The sequence below is a fragment of the Zootoca vivipara genome, chromosome 16 (assembly GCF_965207765.1).
Source record: "Zootoca vivipara chromosome 16, rZooViv2.hap1.1, whole genome shotgun sequence".
Classification (NCBI taxonomy): Eukaryota; Metazoa; Chordata; class Lepidosauria; order Squamata; family Lacertidae; genus Zootoca; species Zootoca vivipara.
In genome coordinates this window covers 28628697-28647499 of record NC_142599.1, presented here as the reverse complement: position 1 = coordinate 28647499, position 18803 = coordinate 28628697, and the positions used below count along the sequence as shown (strand labels likewise).

The 18803-nt window shown below is 47.8% G+C and overlaps 1 protein-coding gene and 1 long non-coding RNA gene across 2 annotated transcripts; both read right to left on the bottom strand.

Annotated features, from left to right (window-relative positions):
• Positions 1–258: 258 nt before the first annotated feature.
• Positions 259–667, bottom strand: LOC148683136 (uncharacterized). Its single transcript, XR_015947450.1, has 2 exons — positions 529–667; positions 259–481 (listed from the first exon to the last, which is right to left on the bottom strand). It is a non-coding gene; the product is annotated as an uncharacterized LOC148683136 (long non-coding RNA).
• A 189-nt stretch (positions 668–856) lies between these two features.
• On the bottom strand, positions 857–11135 carry LOC118076222 (uncharacterized). Its single transcript, XM_035098848.2, has 5 exons — positions 10982–11135; positions 6647–6804; positions 5050–5124; positions 3758–3921; positions 857–2467 (listed from the first exon to the last, which is right to left on the bottom strand). Exons 1-5 carry the CDS (start codon positions 11110–11112, stop codon positions 2354–2356), a joined length of 642 nt encoding a protein of 213 aa, XP_034954739.1. The 5' UTR covers positions 11113–11135; the 3' UTR covers positions 857–2353.
• Between the last annotated feature and the right edge of the window lie 7668 nt (positions 11136–18803).

The following is an 18803-nucleotide window of genomic DNA, read 5'->3' as shown; positions in this document are numbered from 1 at the left end:
AGGGAGTCCCCCTGACACCTGTAAACACTCTCTAAACCTCTGGAAACCTTTGAAAAAACCAGCACTTACCAGACTGGCATGAATGGTGGCTCTCAGTCTTCCTCATTGCTGGAGGAAGATGCGCAATGATAAGATAGGGCTCTCTGTAAAGGATTAGACTTTGGGTGGGGAGTGTGTTATCGTGGACACCCTTTCTGTGACTTGTGTTCCAGTGGCAGGAGTGGCCAGAGGGAAAAGCAGGTAGAGGCAACTCTTTGTAGGTTACCTTTCAGCTGCAGGAACGGCAGAGGGGACCTGCACCCTCTCCTTCCAGGGAATCTAGAGGCATTATTGCAAATTGAGGATCTCTTTAGAGGCAGTTTGGGAACATCTCCAGTTTTCGAGTTTTCAGATTAGGCCAAACCAAAGCAAGCACCAGGAGAGAATTTTGAAGCATGTGTTTTAACAATCCCATCAGAGGCCACGGAATTTGATCCTGTGCCTGTTGCCTTGCATGTGAGTCCTTCTCTGCTCAGCACAGCTTCCCACCAGCTAAGCAAGCATAAGGCTACAGTTTCTAAGAAGCATGTTGGCTGAAGTCTGCCATAACTCAGGAGACTGGGAAGGGCTCTCTGCACATGTTCAGAAGCCCTCGCTGCTTCTCAATTACAGGGGTTAAAAGTGTTTGCCTTAAAAACAGGTTCCAACGCACCAGGTCCAATGGGTTGGGACTTCAGTGCTAAGAGCAAAATTTGCTTGCATCTCCCCCTTCCTGCAGCAACTTTATGCACATCTTATCCCCCTGTATTGCTGTGTCAGCCTAATTCTCCCTCTCTTCTGGAACAAAAAGATGACAAATTCGCAGCAAGGTTGTATTAAAATAGTCAATACATTTTTATTGTTAAATCTGCATGCATTTCTTTATACGGATAAGATACAAAATTTGCCCCTTTCACCCTGTGTCCTTGCCAGAACTGCAACAGTTGACTTTGTGGCCATGTCCATACCGAAAATTTAAACTTAATTCCTTGCCTGTATAACTGTCACGACTCGGTCAGAGGAGTTTCCTTCACTCACATACCAGGGTTGGGTTTTTCTAACTGCTGCCAATTTTCATTCTTATACTTCTTACTGAACTAAATGACTTTTTTGAGGCCCCTTCCAATGCCAGTATTCTATTCTATAGGTGTCAATCATGCTTATAGGACAGGGTTGCCAACTTACCAAGAAAAACAGCCTGACCTGCTACTGTGCGTTTATCAGCAGCTTGATCTGCAAAAACCAACAGAAGCCGTTTCCCATGGCATGGAGATGGTCCTTATATGCAGATCTAGCTGTAGTGTTAAGGGGTGCCTTTCCTGTCAGATGCTGTGGGACTACAACTCCCTGATCACTGGCCGTGTTGGTTTGAGCTGATGGGAGTTGTAGTCCAAAACATCTGAAAGGGCACCAAACTTGGGAAGCCATAGGACCTGCAAGGGCCAAATAACGGGAATAGACGGGCAAGCTCATTGTGGGCTACAACTCAAAAAGAGATTCATTTTCATCCTGTCCTTCAACACGCAAATGATCCTGGATCAGGGCATGTCAAATATAAAATGAAACTTAACAGTACAACAATTCCAATAAACAAACAAATATTAATATGAAATCAAGCAGTATGACAACTTACCCTCCTTACTACAAAAGTCAGTGGCTTAATACATCAAGAACCCATCTCATAAAGAGCCTGGCTAAAGAGGTAAGTTTTCAGCTGGTGCCCAAACACCAGCTGGATCTCAAGAAGGAAGTCATTCCAATGCCAGGGAGCCACCACTAAGGAGGCCCTTTCATGAGCTACGGAGGTACAAACTTCATTCGGCGATGAACTAACACATCCCCCAGAGAAGCTGCCTTTGGTTTGTAGTTGTGTGTGTGTGTGTGTGTGTGTGTGTGTGTGTGTGTGTGTGTGTATAATCACAATTCTTTGGTGACCTTCAACAGCAAAATCGGTTCCAACATGGTTATCTTTTGTTTCCAGGATGAGGAACCTGTGCCCCTCCAGAAATTGTTGGGACTCCAAATCCCATCATCTCTGGATAGCATGGATAATGTAAAGTTGTAGTCCCAGCAACTTGTGAAGGGGATAGTATTCTCCGATTCCATTTGGATCAGAGGATTCCTCTGTAGCAACCAAGCATGAAGAGAAATGGACTCCCTTCTCACCCCATTAATGTCCCTTGTGGGAGAAAGGTTCTTCCACTGCTCTGCCCCCAATATTGACAACTGCCAATTGGGGGCACCCTCTGCTGATGCTCCAGCAGTCCTCCGTTGCAAATTCCCGTCACCCTCAGCGTGGGGCGCCTTCTACGCCAGCCAGGATGGGGGCAAAGCCTCAGGGGCGGCAGTGGCAATCTCGTTCCAAGCGGATTGCTCGAATGACCAACGAGCCGTCCTCTTTGAAGAATACGAAGGGCATCGGTGCCCGGCGGGTCTGGCAGCAGTGTCTCTGTTGAGAGAGAAGCAGCAGGAGGAAGGTCTCAGGTTCAGTCCTTGATGGCATCTCCAGGCAGGCAGGGCTGGGAGAGACCCTTGTCTGAAACTCTGAAGAGCTGCTGCCGGGCAATGTAGACAAAACTGCGCTAGAGGGATCTGGCTCAGTAGAAAGCAGCTTCCTGGTTACAGTTTATTCGATTACCATCCAAAGATAACCGGAGGGCCACCCCTAGCCTTGTTTCGCTCTCCAGAACGCAAGAGGGAGCCCTTAAAAAGGCCCAGCCAGGAAGAGGACAGCAAGGACCCTAAGGAGCTGCTGCCAGTCCAAGTGGACAATACTGAGTTATGTAGACAAATAGCCTGAATGGGGATAAGGCAGCTTCTTAGGTTCCCTGGGGGAGGGACTATAGCGCAGTGGGAATTAGCCCCTGCTTTGCAAGCAGAAGCTCCCCAGGGTCATCCCTATACAGTAATTGCTGACCTTTAAAGCCCTAAATGGCCTAGGTCCAGTATACCTGAAGGAGCGTCTCCACCCCCATCGTTCTGCCCGGACACTGAGGTCCAGTGCCGAGGGCCTTCTGACGATTCCCTCATTGCGAGAAGCCAGGTTGCAGGGAATCAGGCAGAGGGCCTTCTCGGTGGTGGCGCCTGTCCTGTGGAACGCCCTCCCATCAGATGTCAAAGAGAAAAACAGCTACCAGATTTTTAGAAGACATCTGAAGGCAGCCCTGTTTAGGGAGGCTTTTAATGTTTAATTGTTTTATTTAATTCTTCTGTTGTAAGCCGTCCAGAGTGGCTGGGGAAACCCAGCCAGATGGGCAGGGTATAAATAATAAATTATTATTATATTATTATTATTAAAAGGATCTCATTCATCTCAGAAAAGACTTCTCTGCCAGTGATCAAGGCCAGATCCATCCCTTGGCATCTTGACAGCAAGAGCCAGAGTTCGCTCCCCGCCCTTGCTCTGAAATCTGAGCTAAATCTGCATCATTAGATATAAATTGGCATGTTGCAGAATTGTGCCCTGAAATGTTTAGGTCACCAGGAATACCCCCCACAACTTCCTATGTCCCAAAGGAGGGCCCATAATTAGTCAGGAGCAGATTCCCCTGCTTGGCAGCCCAGAAGGTCACACCTTCAATCCCTGGGAGCAGGAGCTGGGAAAGACGGGCCCTTCTCTGCCCTAGACCCTGGACAGGCACTGCCGGTCAGAGCAGACTGTACAGGCCTAGCTCAGGAGGTGCACAACCTGTGGTTCCTCAGCCTAATTTCATATGGCTCTCTGAGAGGCGCTCTGTACCTGCTTGGCTTCCCCATCCGGCCGACGGCTCGGCTGCTCGAGTCCGCAGTCTTGAATCCAAAGGGGCAGTGGAGGGGCCTTGCCCTTTCGGTGGCAGCGGCACCCTAGGCACTGGGTGAAGACGAAGGACACAGGGTGCAGCACCCAGTTTTGCCAGCCAAGATCTGGGGGAGGGGGAAGTCCAGAAGGAAAAGGTGGGTGAACATACAGGAAAGGTGGTGGGTGCCCTTCCACTTTTGCCTCTAAGAAACCCTGGGAGACCTGAGATCTGGGGAACTTTTGCAAGGTTCCAACTCCCAGCAGCCCCCAGCAGCATGGCTAATGGTCACGGGGCGATGGGAGTTGTAGTGTTGTAGGGCCTGACAGATCCCCTACCCCTGAGGCTGAAACAAAAGGGTTAGGTGAGAGCACCCTCCCTCTCTTGCCATTTCTACATTCTAGAGCCCTCTCCCAATCTGCATTTGTTTCGCATTCGGGCCTCCATTATGGGCACCCGAGTGTATCATGCAGTTCACCCCTCAAGGGGGCACCACAGTTTAAGTGGAAAACATGGCTGCCACAAGTGCATTGTGGGTAATGCTCTTGAGAAAATGGAGGTAAGAGTCGAAAATTGCTGGAATGCTTCAGAGTAGAGTGCATTAGCATTCGTAAACCGGAACCTGAGGAGACTGTCTATATTCTTCCAGGTCGGTTCTTAAAAGTGCCTAGTTTCCTTCGCTTTTAATTAAATGGCTCCACTATCCAGCTGGGATGGGCAATCTCAGGCCTGAAGGTGGCTTTCAGGCCCTTAGGGACCAAAGTCTCCCCCCCTAAAATATTTGAGGGGGCTGGGGCCCCCAAAGTTGATGCTATATTGCTCCTTCAGGCTCTTGGCAAGTGTCCCTATTTTCCAGGGACAGTCCCGGGTTTGCAGAAGCCGTCCAGGTTTCTGATTTGATCCCAGAATGTCCCGCTTTTTCCTTAGGACATCCTTATTCTCATCGGAGAAATGTTGGAGGGTGTGTACCTTCCACTTTTGCCTCTGTGAAACCCTGGGAGACCTGAGATCTCCCCTTCCTTTCCAACAGAGGGAAATCATCCCTTATATTCAGCCCCAATAATGCCCCCTTGCTTGCCTGGAGGGAGGCTAGAGAAGGGTGGGTGTGCAAATGAAGCTTTGCTGCCCCCCCCCCGGCCACTTTTCCCTCTGGCATTGCCAACCACTGCCCTGTGGCTACTGGAAGGTTGTCTAGAAGGGAACGCAGCTCTCCGGATAAAAAAAAGACTCCCCACCCCTGGCTTAGCAGCATTACCTTCCAACGTGACGTAGTGGGAAATTTGGGTGCAGCTCTCTCTTCGGACCAGCAGCGTCTCATTGGACGAAAGATCTGTTTGGGGAACAAGTGGGGGAAGAATTAAATTGGAAAGGCATTTCCTTTATTATTAGGACTAAGGAAAAGGCCATGAAATAGTGGTAAGGTTTGTGGGTTTGTCAGAATTCTTCCCCAGCCAAAGATGTTACAGAAAGGATTTTGGGGGCAGGGGGGGGGCTTTGGGGAGATAAGGAACCTAAAACGGATACCAACATTAGGCTTGATTCTGTAGACATAAAGTCACTCAGTTCCAAAGTCGAGGTTGCAGGCTGAATATGTCCCTCCCAGGGCCAAATTAAGACCTTTTAGAGACCCAAAGCACTTAAAAGATTATGTTGGCCCACACCATATTGATTCAAAATAAAAAGCAATATTAAACTTTATAATAATAAAAATTAAAATAATAAAATAAAACAAAGCATAGATTTATTGCAGCACATGACGGGATATGAACTCCACACATTATTTTGATCTAAATTAGTAGATCAAAGGTTATGCTTAAAATTCTACAAGGCAGGCTTAGGCAGTATGTGGACCAAGAACTCCCAGAAGTGCAAGCTGGATTTCGAAAGGGCAGAGGAACCAGAGACCAAATAGCAAACATGCGCTGGATTATGGAGAAAGCTAGAGAGTTCCAGAAAAACGTCTACTTCTGCTTCATTGACTATGCAAAAGCCTTTGACTGTGTCGACCACAGCAAACTTTGGCAAGTTCTTAAAGAAATGGGAGTGCCTGATCACCTCATCTGTCTCCTGAGAAATCTCTATGTGGGACAAGAAGCTACAGTTAGAACTGGATATGGAACAACTGATTGGTTCAAAATTGGGAAAGGAGTACGACAAGGTTGTATATTGTCTCCCTGCTTATTTAACTTATATGCAGAATTCATCATGCGAAAGGCTGGACTAGATGAATCCCAAGCCGGAATTAAGATTGCCGGAAGAAATATCAACAACCTCAGATATGCAGATGACACAACCTTGATGGCAGAAAGCGAGGAGGAATTAAAGAACCTTTTAATGAGGGTGAAAGAGGAGAGCGCAAAATATGGTCTGAAGCTCAACATCAAAAAAACCAAGATCATGGCCACTGGTCCCATCAACTCCTGGCAAATAGAAGGGGAAGAAATGGAGGCAGTGAGAGATTTTACTTTCTTGGGCTCCTTGATCACTGCAGATGGTGACAGCAGTCACGAAATTAAAAGACGCCTGCTTCTTGGGAGAAAAGCAATGACAAACCTAGACAGCATCTTAAAAAGCAGAGACATCACCTTGCCGACAAAGGTCCGTATAGTTAAAGCTATGGTTTTCCCAGTAGTGATGTATGGAAGTGAGCAGGGCAATTAAAGAGCAGGGCAATTAAAGGCACAGGAGTCCTGTCCTCTATTGAGTCTGGCAACCCTAATTCCAGGGCAGCCTTGGTGTTGAAAGCAGATCCTGGAGCCCAGGCTCAGTGCTGACCAAACCCCGGCCTTGGGGTTGGGGTAAATGGGCAGGTCAAGGTGAAGTGCAGAAGTGGGGTGGGAATAAAGACTCACTGAAATGCTGCCCCCCACTGGACAGGTCCGGCAGTTCCATCATTTCCCAAGCTTCATGCGCCTGCCTCCTTGTGCCACCTGCGATCCTGGGGGGGCTGGCCAACCGGAGCAACCGGAGCGTAGCAGAGCCCACTTCCTGGAGGACCCGCTCCCTGCAGCTGTTGGAGGATACAGAACAGTCAGAGATCAGCTACAGGTTCTACAGCTTGCCAATGTTGCTTGGGGAAGGGCAGATCACCTGCTTTGCATGCAGAAGGCGCCAGGTTCAACCCCCGATGGCATCTCCAGCTAGGGAGAGACGCTGCCAGCCAGTGTGGACATTACTGAGCTAGATGGACCAATGGTCTGAGTCAATAGGAGACAGCTTCATATGTCGCTCTGCTGTTGCAATGCCACTTCTGTTTGAGCTTTCAAAACCACACAAGCACAGCATGGGTTTCATTAGCGGGGAAGACTTCTCTCACCCTTGCAGGAGAGGTGACGTGTGCAAAAAGGCACAGGTATAATAATGATAACAATAATTTATTATTTATACCCCGCCCATCTGGCTGGGTTTCCCCAGCCACTCTGGGCGGCTTCCAACAGAAATATTAAAATACATTAATTTATTAAACATTAAAAGCTTCCCTAAACAGGGCTGCCTTCAGATGTCCTCTAAAAGTCTGGTAGTTGTTTTTCTCTTTGACATCTGGTGGGAGGGCGTTCCACAGGGCGGGTGCCACTATCGAGAAGGCCCTCTGCCTGGTTCCCTGTAACTTGGCTTCTCGCAGCAAGGGAGAAATTAGGTTCAGTTTGCATTATCGCAGGAGCCTATCTAATTTGGGTTTCCTGAAGCAATATGTGAAACAAATCTTACGACACCTTCTTTCCTCCAAAAAGCTCATTTTATCTTCACAACAACCCTGTGAGGTAGGTTAGGGTGAGAGGCAGTGATTAGTTCACAGTCACCCGGTGAGCTTCATGGCAGGGCTGGGATTAGAACTCTGGTCTCCCAAGCCCTAGTCCAACAGTTCTCCAACAACAACAAAATTGCACAAAACTGTATTGGGGAAAGTGTGCAGCAGAATGCACACATATTGTTGAAAGCGGTATACAAAGCCGCATTAATTTTAGGGCAAATTGCTTGCAGAGATTTGTATATTAGGAGAATTGTGCAGTAAAAGCTGGCTGTTTTTATGAAGACTTTTCCAATAAATTGCAAACTGCTGGGGAAATGTTGCAAACTGAAGATTAGAAAAATGAGAAGCTGAGACAAAATGGGGCAGACTCATCCGCCCCATAGGCACAGGAGCAATCCCTTCTGAGGTTGCCAACAACAACAAAACAACATGGCCCTAACTGCTCTTCTGCTTTTAACAGCAGCTTGACGGGCGAGGAATTAGCAGGGGATGCATTCCCCCCTCTAATATCTGCCAATAAAGCTGCGATTACAAAACAGAGGAGCAGAGGCTGGCTGGGAAACTGGCATCCAGTTTACTGAACAAGCAGGAGACTAAACAAACGGAGAGAGACATCCCTTGTTTCCAATTCCTATTGTTACTCAGATAACCTGCTGAATACATCCTTTTCTAAAAGGATTGTGCTTTCCCTTCCACCACAACACTGTCCTCCAGATTGAGCCTCCTCTCTCTGTTTTAGCTCAGCCCCCAGCACCATACAGAGGTTTGACTACAACAAATTACAGGTGGCCTTTTCTGTCCTCTCTCTGCAACGCAGTTCTCCACCTTCGACATTAGCTACACAACCCTCCTCACCCAAAATAATTTTATTTTTATAATTTATTTTTATAATTTTATTTTTTATAATTTATTTTTATAATTTTAATTTTAATTAATTAATGAAGCAGAACAGGCTAAGGAGGCCATTTCTGATCTGGAAGGGGCTCCTGGATTTCTAACAGCCTGATTGACTTCGGAGCAGCACAGGTATAGAGGGAGCTGTCCTGTCCTCTATTAGCTCAGTATTGTCAACACTGGCTGGCAGCAGCGCTCCAGAGTTTCAGGCAGGAGAACCTGGAGCCTTCCCTGAATTAATATTGGGGTGTGATTCAGGGGCAAAGCCACCCAAGCAAACATCTGGAGTTCAGGGGGGCTGACTAGTTAACTATCTACTCCTTCCTTGGAGGTTTCTAAGCAGAGGTTGGGGGGCCATCTGTCATGGTTGAGATCCCTGCATTGCAGGGGGTTGGAATAGATGACCCCCAGGGATCCCTTTCAACTTACAATTCTATGACAGCATCCCTGACAGCCTGTGCCCAGCCTCTCCAGCAAAGGACAGCATGCCACCTCCCAAGGAGGAAGCCTGTTCCACCGTCAAAGAGTACTTATGGTTAAGACGTTTCCCCCTAACATTTAGCCGAAATAATCCTCTTTGCAAGCAGTGCATGCACTTATCTTTCCCGCCAAGCTGGTGCTGCTGACCAGCGTGGCCATGGTTGCTTTAACATCCTTTAAAATTGTTACTGTGCTCACAGGAAAAAAGCAGGTCCATCTAACTCAATACTGCCTACACTGACTGGCTAAGGTTTCTTCCCTAATAGTGATTCTCTGTCTAGGAGATAGTTACGGTATTCTGCCTTTTGCACAAGCCACAAGGTGGTTTATATGCAAGGCAACCATGCTGGCTGTCCCACAAGGATGAGTTGGCTGGACTAGTTGGTCTGCAATGAAGCAAGCTGTGCTAGCAGAAAGCGGCAGGGATAAGTTCAAATGGATTCCTCCCAACGAGAGCCCTTTTCGGACACAATCCTACATGCCTACTCACCTGGGAGGAAGTCCCATTGAACTCATTGGGGCTTACTACTGAGGATTACATGTGGGATTGGACTGTTTTGTTGGCTGTAGCAACAGCAAGGGAAAAGACCCCCAGAACTCTCTTATTATGTTTTTATATGTGCTGGAAGTTGCCCAAAGTGGCTGGGGAAACCCAGCCAGATGGGCAGGGTAAAAAATAATAAAATTATTATTAATATTAATCCTCACCCCACTTTTCTGTAGGTGGCAGCCCCATTGGGGAAGGGCTGTGGCTCATTGGTAGAGCATCTGCTTTGCAAGCAGAAAAGCCCAGAATCAGTCGTGCCCTACCTCTCCATGTACAGCTTGCAATGTCCCCTTGCCTTGAAATCCTGGAGAGCTGCCAATCCGTGTGTTGGAACAGTGGCCTGACTCAATATAAGGGAGCTTGCTGAGTTCCCATTGCATTCGGTAGGACTTACTTCTGAGTAGGCACGGTTAGGACTGCACTTTAAAAGACTGCAGCTGCAATGCAAATCCTTTGCAAACTTTGTAAGCCTCTTTCAAACGCGACAGAGTTTGCTTCCAAGTAAACACCCGTGGGAAAATGCTGCACAAGCTTATGCTGGATCAGACGAAAAGGGCCGCCTAGTCCAGGATCCTGCTCCCACCACCTTTGGGACCCTAGCAAGCATGTTATGAAGGCAATAGCCATTCCCTGATGTTCATCCCCAGCAGCTGGCAATGTCCTAGGATAGCTTGCCCCTGACCATGGGAGATTAATTTAGCCAGGATGTCTAAGACTCATCTATGGTCCTCAGCAAGTTGTCTAATTAATTTTCATTATTATTATTATTATTTAAAGGCAGCCTCCGGTGACATGAATTGTGGCAGAGAGGTCTGTAAGTTAACCAGGCGTGATGGAAGCATGGGTTCTGTCTGTTCTGAAGCCTCTGCCAAGCTGGCTGTGGGAAGAGGAACAACCGCCAGCAAAGTATCTCTGTTTCCACAAACTCTGCAGTTTGCATCATTTCAAAAATCTCTGCCGTGTCCCCTGTAACTTTTCCGCTTGGGGGAGCATACGAAACTGCACCGTACTGAGTCAGGCCATTGGCAGTCTGGCAGCAAGGGGTCTCCTGCAGCTGTACCGGGAGATGTGCAAGACTGGAAGGGGGGGGGAAAAAGACTGAACCTAGGAGCTTCTGCAATGAAAGCAGATGATGAGACCCTCACCAGGATCTCAACCCTGGGGATTGAACCTGGGACCTTCTGCATGCAATTTTTTCCCCACTCCCCTGATCCCACAGTCTTTTTTTGTTACGCTAAGTAACAACCTCTTCCCACCTGTCCTCGTGTCCCAGTGGACCAGCCGTGCACCCGTTTCTTTCAAGACAACACAACACTCCCCCCTCTCCCAACTCCCATTTTCATAATCACAGCAATCTTGCGAAGTAGGCCAGGTTGGAAGGGGGGGGAGCCACCCAGGGAGCTTCAGACTTTAGGTGTAGGGTAGGTATTAAATCAGTCTTCCCCCCAGGTTCAGCCACCTCACCAGATAGTATTCCCAAATTGCAACCGCAGAAGGATATGGCCAGCTGCTTACCTCTCGTCGAGGGTAACCACAGACGACTCGAGCGGCTGTTCCTCATCAAGGCTGGACTCCTGGAGGAGGGCGAAGGACCCCCACGATGGCACCCCTGTCAGCAACCCACTCACAAGCACCAGGTGGAACATGGCGCACGCCAGGAGGGTGCCACGCCAAGCCAGGGGGGCAAAGCCAGGGGGGAGAGAACGGAGGGGGTGCAGGGTAGCCTAGCCTGGCCAAGAATGCCAGCTAGACTAGGCGGGCGAAGCTGGCTTGGGCAGGGCAAGGATGGAAGCAGAGGGACTGTGAGAACCCACTTTTATCTGCCTCTCCCCCAACACTGCTGTGACCTTGGCATTTTTCACAGGCAGGCTTGTGCCTTCCTTGAGAGGAACTGGAGAGGCAGCATCACGCGCCAGCTTCTGGGGGCAGTGGCCCAGCATTCGCCCTCCCACAAAAACACCCTACCTTGTGTGGGGCGGGGGAAATTAAACCCAGGGGCTGAGATTCAGCGTCAGAAGAACATGCCTGAAATAGCCCAGCTCAACTCTGGAAGGGTGGGCAGAGGAACTTCTGGGCATAAGCAGAGTACTTTTAAAAATAACAAAAACCAAACAACTGCACCTGGTGCAGCTCCCGTTCATTTCAATGGGGGGCTGTGTGGGAGAACATTTCTGCTGCATTGGACCTGTTGGATTCCATGGTGGCGGCTTAAAAACCTCGTATTTTACCTCAGCCTGGGTGTTTCAGAGACAAGATTGTGTCTCGCTGCATTAATGAACCTAAGAACAACATCGGCCTCCTGCCACCTTTAGGGCTGGCTGCCCTCTGGGGGTGGGCTATCCATCCATCGTGATTCAGGACGGGCCTTTCCCCCACTCCTGCCACGGCCTTTGATTGACAGTTCAGCTGTCAGATAAGGTTCATTTGACACCTTCATTCACCCCTTCTTCCCTGAAGGAAAGGGGGTGCCATTTTGTGGTTCGCCTCAGGTGCCAAATGTCTTCCGCCGGCCTTGCTTCAGCTGCTGTCGCTGAGGATGTGGGCAGGAAGCAAGGCAGTGGGAAGGCCAGCAAGCTCTGAGGTTCTGCGTAGACAGCCTGTTTCTGGGGTACATGTCTCTGCTCCCACCTCAAAAAGTTGTAGCTCCTACATAGAGGCAGAATAAGGGAGTAAGGCTGTGGGGCAGGCAGGCAAAAAACCCAATACCTTTTCCTTCCCCCTGTTATTGCTTGATGGGTCTACTGAGCAGTACTAACAATGGATACAACCCTTGGACTGCACAGCCCTTCACAAGAGCATTGACGCCTTAGAGCAGGCACCCCCAAACTGCGGCCCTCCAGATGTTTTGGCCTACAACTCCCATGATCCCTAGCTAACAGGACCAGTGGTCGGGGAAGATGGGAACTGTAGTCCAAAACATCTGGAGGGCCGAAGTTTGGGGGTGCCTGCCTTAGAGAGAGGACTGTCCTCTGCAAAAGGGAATGTTCCACCTCTGCCCATCACTTTAAATTCCCCACAATGCACCAGAGACCACTAAATACAATCACTCTGGGACGTTGTCGTAAATGTAAGATTACGACCAATGAAGAAAGACCCACTTAGAAAAAAGAAGCTTATTACAATCATTTTTGTTATTTATTAATTTATTCGTTGGTGGGGGGGGAAGCTTTTTCGATTTGCTTTATGAGAGTCAAATCTTAAGTCTGATGTAAATATTTATGGAGAAGTTATTTAGTCTTTGCAGATTACTTTAAAACAGAAACAATTCAAGACTGTTTATCTTCAGTTCTGACTAAATGTATTACATAATTCATACCTGACTCCTTTTCTTTTTATTTCCAGAAAAGGAAAATTTATTGCATTATCATATTGTGTGTGTGTGTGTGTGTGTGTGTGTGTGTGTGTGTGTGTGTTGCACCATTAAAAAAGTGTTTTGCAGTTTCAGTACATGATGAAAGTACTCCAGTTTTCAATAAAAAGATTACTTCATTGCTTTTGTAAAACCCACCACTTTTAACTTTCCGTGAGGCCCCATATCGTCCTGACCACTTGGATGAGACCCCTTCAGACCTAGAGGCAGCCCTGGCTGCTATAACCCCATCAATTGCTTTTAGCCACAACAAACCCTCCTTTTTCGGAGGCAGTGTATCCTGTGTACATGATTGATGTGAATAACAAAACCACAGGCCCTGCTTGTGTGAAGGCTACACTATTGGAGGTAAAAAGGCTAGAATGGGCCTTTGGTCTGATCCAGCCAAGGAAGGGTTTTTTGTTTAAATTGCTTAAAATGTTTACTCAGTAGATACAAAGATCAAGCTTTGCAAAAATAATAATAAAAGAGGACAAAGAAAAAGATATTTACAATAACGGAAAGACACATGTTAGCACCTTGTCATATAATTTGTTGTTTGAGAGCACAATCAGTCATGTCCTTCACTCCAAAATTCATTGATCGTCGCCAAGTCCTCCTAAAATATGTTATTTTCCAGATTTTAGCTATGCAGATTTTTTTGCAGCCGTTAATAAGTTAGCTATTATTGAATCTTGAATCTTTCAATGACCCAGAAGCATTTTTATTTTTTTAATTTTTTTTCATCTAGAGGTAGTGAATGTCCTCCTAGCCAAGGTTGCTTTTACGTGTGGGGGGGGGGGTTCCCTCTTTCATTCCTTATTAAAAATAAACCCAAGAAACACTGCCTGCTTTCATCTGACAGGTGGGGGGGGGGGCGAGGAGGAGACCTCGACTTCTCTTTTCCCTTTTCTCCCCCTCCTAAAAAGCGAGACATTCCTGCGTTAACAGGGAACTCTTGTCTCCTTAGCCTATAAATAGCGTCCCAGGTTGACTTGGGGAGGGGGGGCGGTATGTATGCATGAAAAAAAGTGTGTGCGGGATGGGGGGAGCAACATGACTGAAGGGTGGAATCTGCTAGGAGATTAGCCGTCCGCAGACAAAACTCACTGCACCTGCTTCCAAGGTCTTCACATCAAGGGCTGAGGGTGGGAAGGGGGGGGGAAGAGTTGCTAACTGGACTGAAGCATTAAATTAGCTGCAGCCATGGCTGGGGGGGGGGGCGGACAAGATGGGGGACCAGTCTGTGGGTGCCTGGCTCTTTTGAAGATAATCCGGGCCCTTCTCTCTGAATAGTCTCTTTTTATTATTATTAAATAATAATAATAAAAGGAATTATCTAGCGCTTTGCGATACAGATGGGCAGAGGGAACAGCGGTGCTGTCAGGACGGGATTTAGAATTGTAGAGTTGGAAGGGACCCTGAGGGTCATCTAGTCCCAACTCCCTACAACGCAGGAATATCCCCCCCCCCAAAAAAAACACAGGACACGAAGCCACAACCCTGAGATTGAGAGTCTCACACTCTACCAACTGAAATATCAAGAATAGGAACATAGGAAACTGCCTTACACTGTTAGGCCCCTAGTCCATCTAGCTTAGTATGGTCTAAAACTGACCGGCAGCACCTCTCCAGGGTTTCAGATGGGATGTTCCCAGCCCCAACTTGTACAGCTGGGACCTTCTGCATGCAAAGCAGATGTCCTGTCCCTGAGCTACAGCTCCTCCAAACAGAGTCACCGTCACATTTTTAAGTAGAACACCTTGAACTGGACCCCGTAGCTCACTGGCAGCCGGCACAAGACTTTGGGGCTGGCGATGACCCACAGTGCCATTGGGCTGCCCCACTCGCCAATGTGGCAGCTACATTTGGCACCATCTTCAAGGGCAGCGCCAAGTAGAGCGCCTTGCAGCAGTCCAGGTGGGAGGTCGTGGGCAGCTGCGGTCAGGAGCTTCTTCTTTGGTGATCACTTGTAGCCGAGTAATATTGTCTTCCATAAACACGGTTTTAACAATGGGTCCGTAAGATCCCTCCTCTTCAGGGAGGGGGGAATTTGCTGGCGGGGCCCGCTCTATGCATCGAGCAGGGGGGCGTGTTCGGCCCCCTGCTCAGCCTATTCTGCTGCCGCGCGCACAGCCCTGGCTGGCCAATAGGGCCAGGTTGTGGGCGGGGTTACGTGCCTTCAAATAAGCGTGGCAGCCTCCAGATCGCCCCTTTTCACTGCTGCTCATCATCGGATCTCCCGCCCACCCTCCCTTTAGGTTTTCCCTTAGGGTGTTCGCTTTGACCTTGCTATGGACTTCGGTTGGTCGCCTTGGTTGCCCAAGGGGCCTGGTAGGAATTTTTTATCCAATTGGCTAATTGGCACCGGCCTCTTGGTTTTTTTCGCCTACCTCGTAGCAATTCGTCACAACTTCTTCAATATTTGGCGGTAGGCATTGGAATATGTTGTCTGGTGTGTTCGAGGACTGGTTGTGGCCATCATCCAACCCTCCTCTTATAGGGGTATCCCCTTAAGGGATCCAGCGGTCGTGGATCCCGTCCTACGCCATGCTAGTGGCTAGGGCCATGGCACGACCCCCGGTGACACCAGGGGGAGCTTTCAGTTGTATTTGCATCAACAGGCTCCTCCCTCGGGGTGTTAACCTAATATGACCCCCCGCTGAGCGGGGTGGAGTCATGCTTGCTAGGGAGTCCAATGCCTAAGCCAATACCTCTCACTTGCTCTAACCAATAAAGTTGTGGCCTTATTCTACCCATTAACTCTAATACCATGTGTCACTGTGTCTTTATTTCTCGCGGGGGGCGGGTTCTTGAACCGCAAGTGAGTGTGGAGGCCAGTTCTGTATCCACACGTCCTTCCACAGTGGGGACATTGGTTTCCAGGCGGCAGTTGATCACGGTGTGGATTTGCCAAGCGTGCCTTCCTCTTAGCACATTTCTCCCTTGCGTCCTGAGATCGAGCATCTTCAAAGCCCATGACACCTTTGGTAAAGGCTGTTGTCCAACTGGAGCCCAATTGTCAGTGTTTATACTACATTTTTTAAGATTTGCCTTGAGACAGTCTTTAAACCTCTTTTGTTGACCACCAGCATTACGCTTTCCATTTTTAAGTTCAGAATAGAGTAGTTGCTTTGGAAGACGATCATCAGGCATCCGCACAACATGACCAGTCCAACGAAGTTGATGTTGAAGAATCATTGCTTCATCACTGGTGATCTTTGCTTCTTCCAGTACACTGATATTAGTTCGCCTGTCTTCCCAAGTGATGTTTAGGGAGGCTTTTAATGTTTAAGAAATTAGTGTATTTTAATGTTTCTGTTTGAAGCCGCCCAGAGTGGCTGGGGAAACCCAGCCAGATGGGTGGGGTATAAGTAATAATATATTATTATTATTATTATTATTATTATTATTATTATTATTATGTGTAAAAATTTTCGGAGACACCGTTGATGGAATCTTTGAAGGAGTTGGAGATGGCGTTTATAAGTCACAGCTGTTGTAACATACTGTTGTAACATAAATGTCAGAGCCGTTGTAACATACCGCTTGTTATCATCCGTCTGTTCTGCCGTTGAAGACTTCTTGGATCATTCTTTGTCTAGCTCCTTCCCTTTGACCTTACCATCTTGGGTGACCCTGCTGGGAGTACGAGATTCCCGAGGGCTTTGCCCACAAGGGTCATAGGAACATGCAAGCCCACTCACCACGACAAGGTGATGACCCAGCGAGTAGGTGCGGTCAGGAGCAGCCACAGCTAGGGCACAAGCTTTAAGTGAGCAGTTTGTCAGTTTGGGCCATACATGGAGTTGTCCTTTCCTCTGAAAAGTCCAGAATCGGAGTCTGTTCTTCTCCATCTTTTTGTCCTCATCATGTGATTCATCTAACAGAAAATCTGCTTGTATCCTGCTTGGGATGGGGAACTTGCAGCTAAGAATGGGTGGATCTGTTTGTTTTTGTTTCTTGTTTTTACAGTCTTAAAACCAACTCTCTATATTTCAACATCGATTTGCAATTATTTAAAGAGTCCTTGTTAAAATTATCTATCATTTCAGAGCAGATTTCTCTTAATGCTGTCAATTTTACCTAATGCACATTTGGGTTAAACCACTGAGCCTAGGGCTTGCTGATCAGAAGGTCGGCGGTTCGAATCCCTGTGACGGGGTGAGCTCCCGTTGCTCGGTCCCAGCTCCTGCCAACCTAGCAGTTCGAAAGCACGTCAAAGTGCAAGTAGATAAATAGGAACCGCTACAGCGGGAAGGTAAACGGTGTTTCCATGTGCTGCTCTGGTTTGCCAGAAGCGGCTTTGTCATGCTGGCCACATGACCTGGAAGCTGTACGCCGGCTCCCTCAGCCAATAATGCGAGATGAGCGCGCAACCCCAGAGTCGGTCACGACTGGACCTAATGGTCAGGGGTCCCTTTACCTTTACCTTTACTACCCCTAATATGAGTTTGTGTTTGTTCTTAAAAATAAATAAATGCCTTGACTGAAGAACTGCATTGCAAAATACAGAGAAGTGTGAATTTCACAGGGTGTGGAGGAGGCAAAAGGGATGTCCTGGGGCTGGATATATCCATGGACTAAAACCCACATGCCTAATCAATGAAAATGCCTTTGTCTGGGTTGCAAGGGCCGTCCTCATTTCTGCAGAACAAACAGCTGCCAGAGGCAGAAGAGTCAGGCTGCATTTTTTCCCTGCAATTAGCTGGCAAACTTGTAAACCACATCCTCTCAGGGCCAAGCTTTTGACTCTAAAAGTATCTTGTTTTTAACACCTTAAGTGTGCAGTAGGTTTGTCTTTTCAAACTGAAAATTGCATCAGCTGAGGTTGCGGATGATCAAGTGTTTGCATTGCGGAAAATTTCCACCCTGCACTCCGTTCAAAGAATCATAGCATTATAGAGTTGGAAGCGACCACAAGGGTCATCTAGTCCAATGCAGGAACTTTTTGTCCAGTGTGGGGTTCGAACCCACGACCCTGGGATTAAGAGTCTCATGCTCTACCGACTGAGCAGTGGCACTACAGATCTTCCTCGGGAGCACAGGAAGGGAGTAAGGGGTCAACCTGCCCTTTTCCTGCTTGCGCCTGAGCTCTCGCTGCAATAACTGAAGTTACAGGGAATCGGGCAGAGGGGGCCTTCTCGGCAGTGGCAGCTTCCCATCATATGTCAAGGAGACAAAAGAACTACACAGCTTTTAGAAGACATCTGAAGGCAGCCCTGTATCAGGAATTTTTAAATGGTTGACGTTTTATTATGTTTGTATAGTATATTCATGGCCACTGGTCCCACCTCCTGGCAAATAGAAGGGGAAGAAATGGAGGCAGTGAGAGATTTTACTTTATTGGGCTCCATAATAATAATAATAATAATAATAATAATAATAATAATAATAAATTATTTATGCCCCGCCCATCTGGCCGGGTTCCCCCAGCCACTCTGGGCGGCTTCCAACAAAACATTAAAATACAGAAATCAAACATTAAAAGCTTCCCTAAACAGGGCTGCCTTGAGATGCCTTCTAAAGGTCTGGTAATTGTTGTTGTCTTTGACCTCTGGTGGGAGGGCATTCCACATGATCACTGCAGATGGTTATAGCAGTCACGAAATTAAAAGACGACTGCAATGACAAACCTAGACAGCATCTTAAAAAGCAGAGACATCACCTTGCCGACAAAGGTCCATTTAGTTAAAGTTATGGTTTTCCCAGTAGTGATGTATGGAAGTGAGAGCTGGACCATAAAGAAGGCTGATCGCCGAAGAATTGATGCTTTTGAATTATGGTGCTGGAGGAGACTCTTGAGAGTCCCATGGACTGCAAGAAGATCAAACCTATCCATTCTGAAGGAAATCAGCCCTGAGTGCTCACTGGAAGGACAGATCCTGAAGCTGAGGCTCCAATACTCTGGCCACCTCATGAGAAGAGAAGACTCCCTGGAAAAGACCCTGATGTTGGGAAAGATGGAGGGCACAAGGAGAAGGGGAT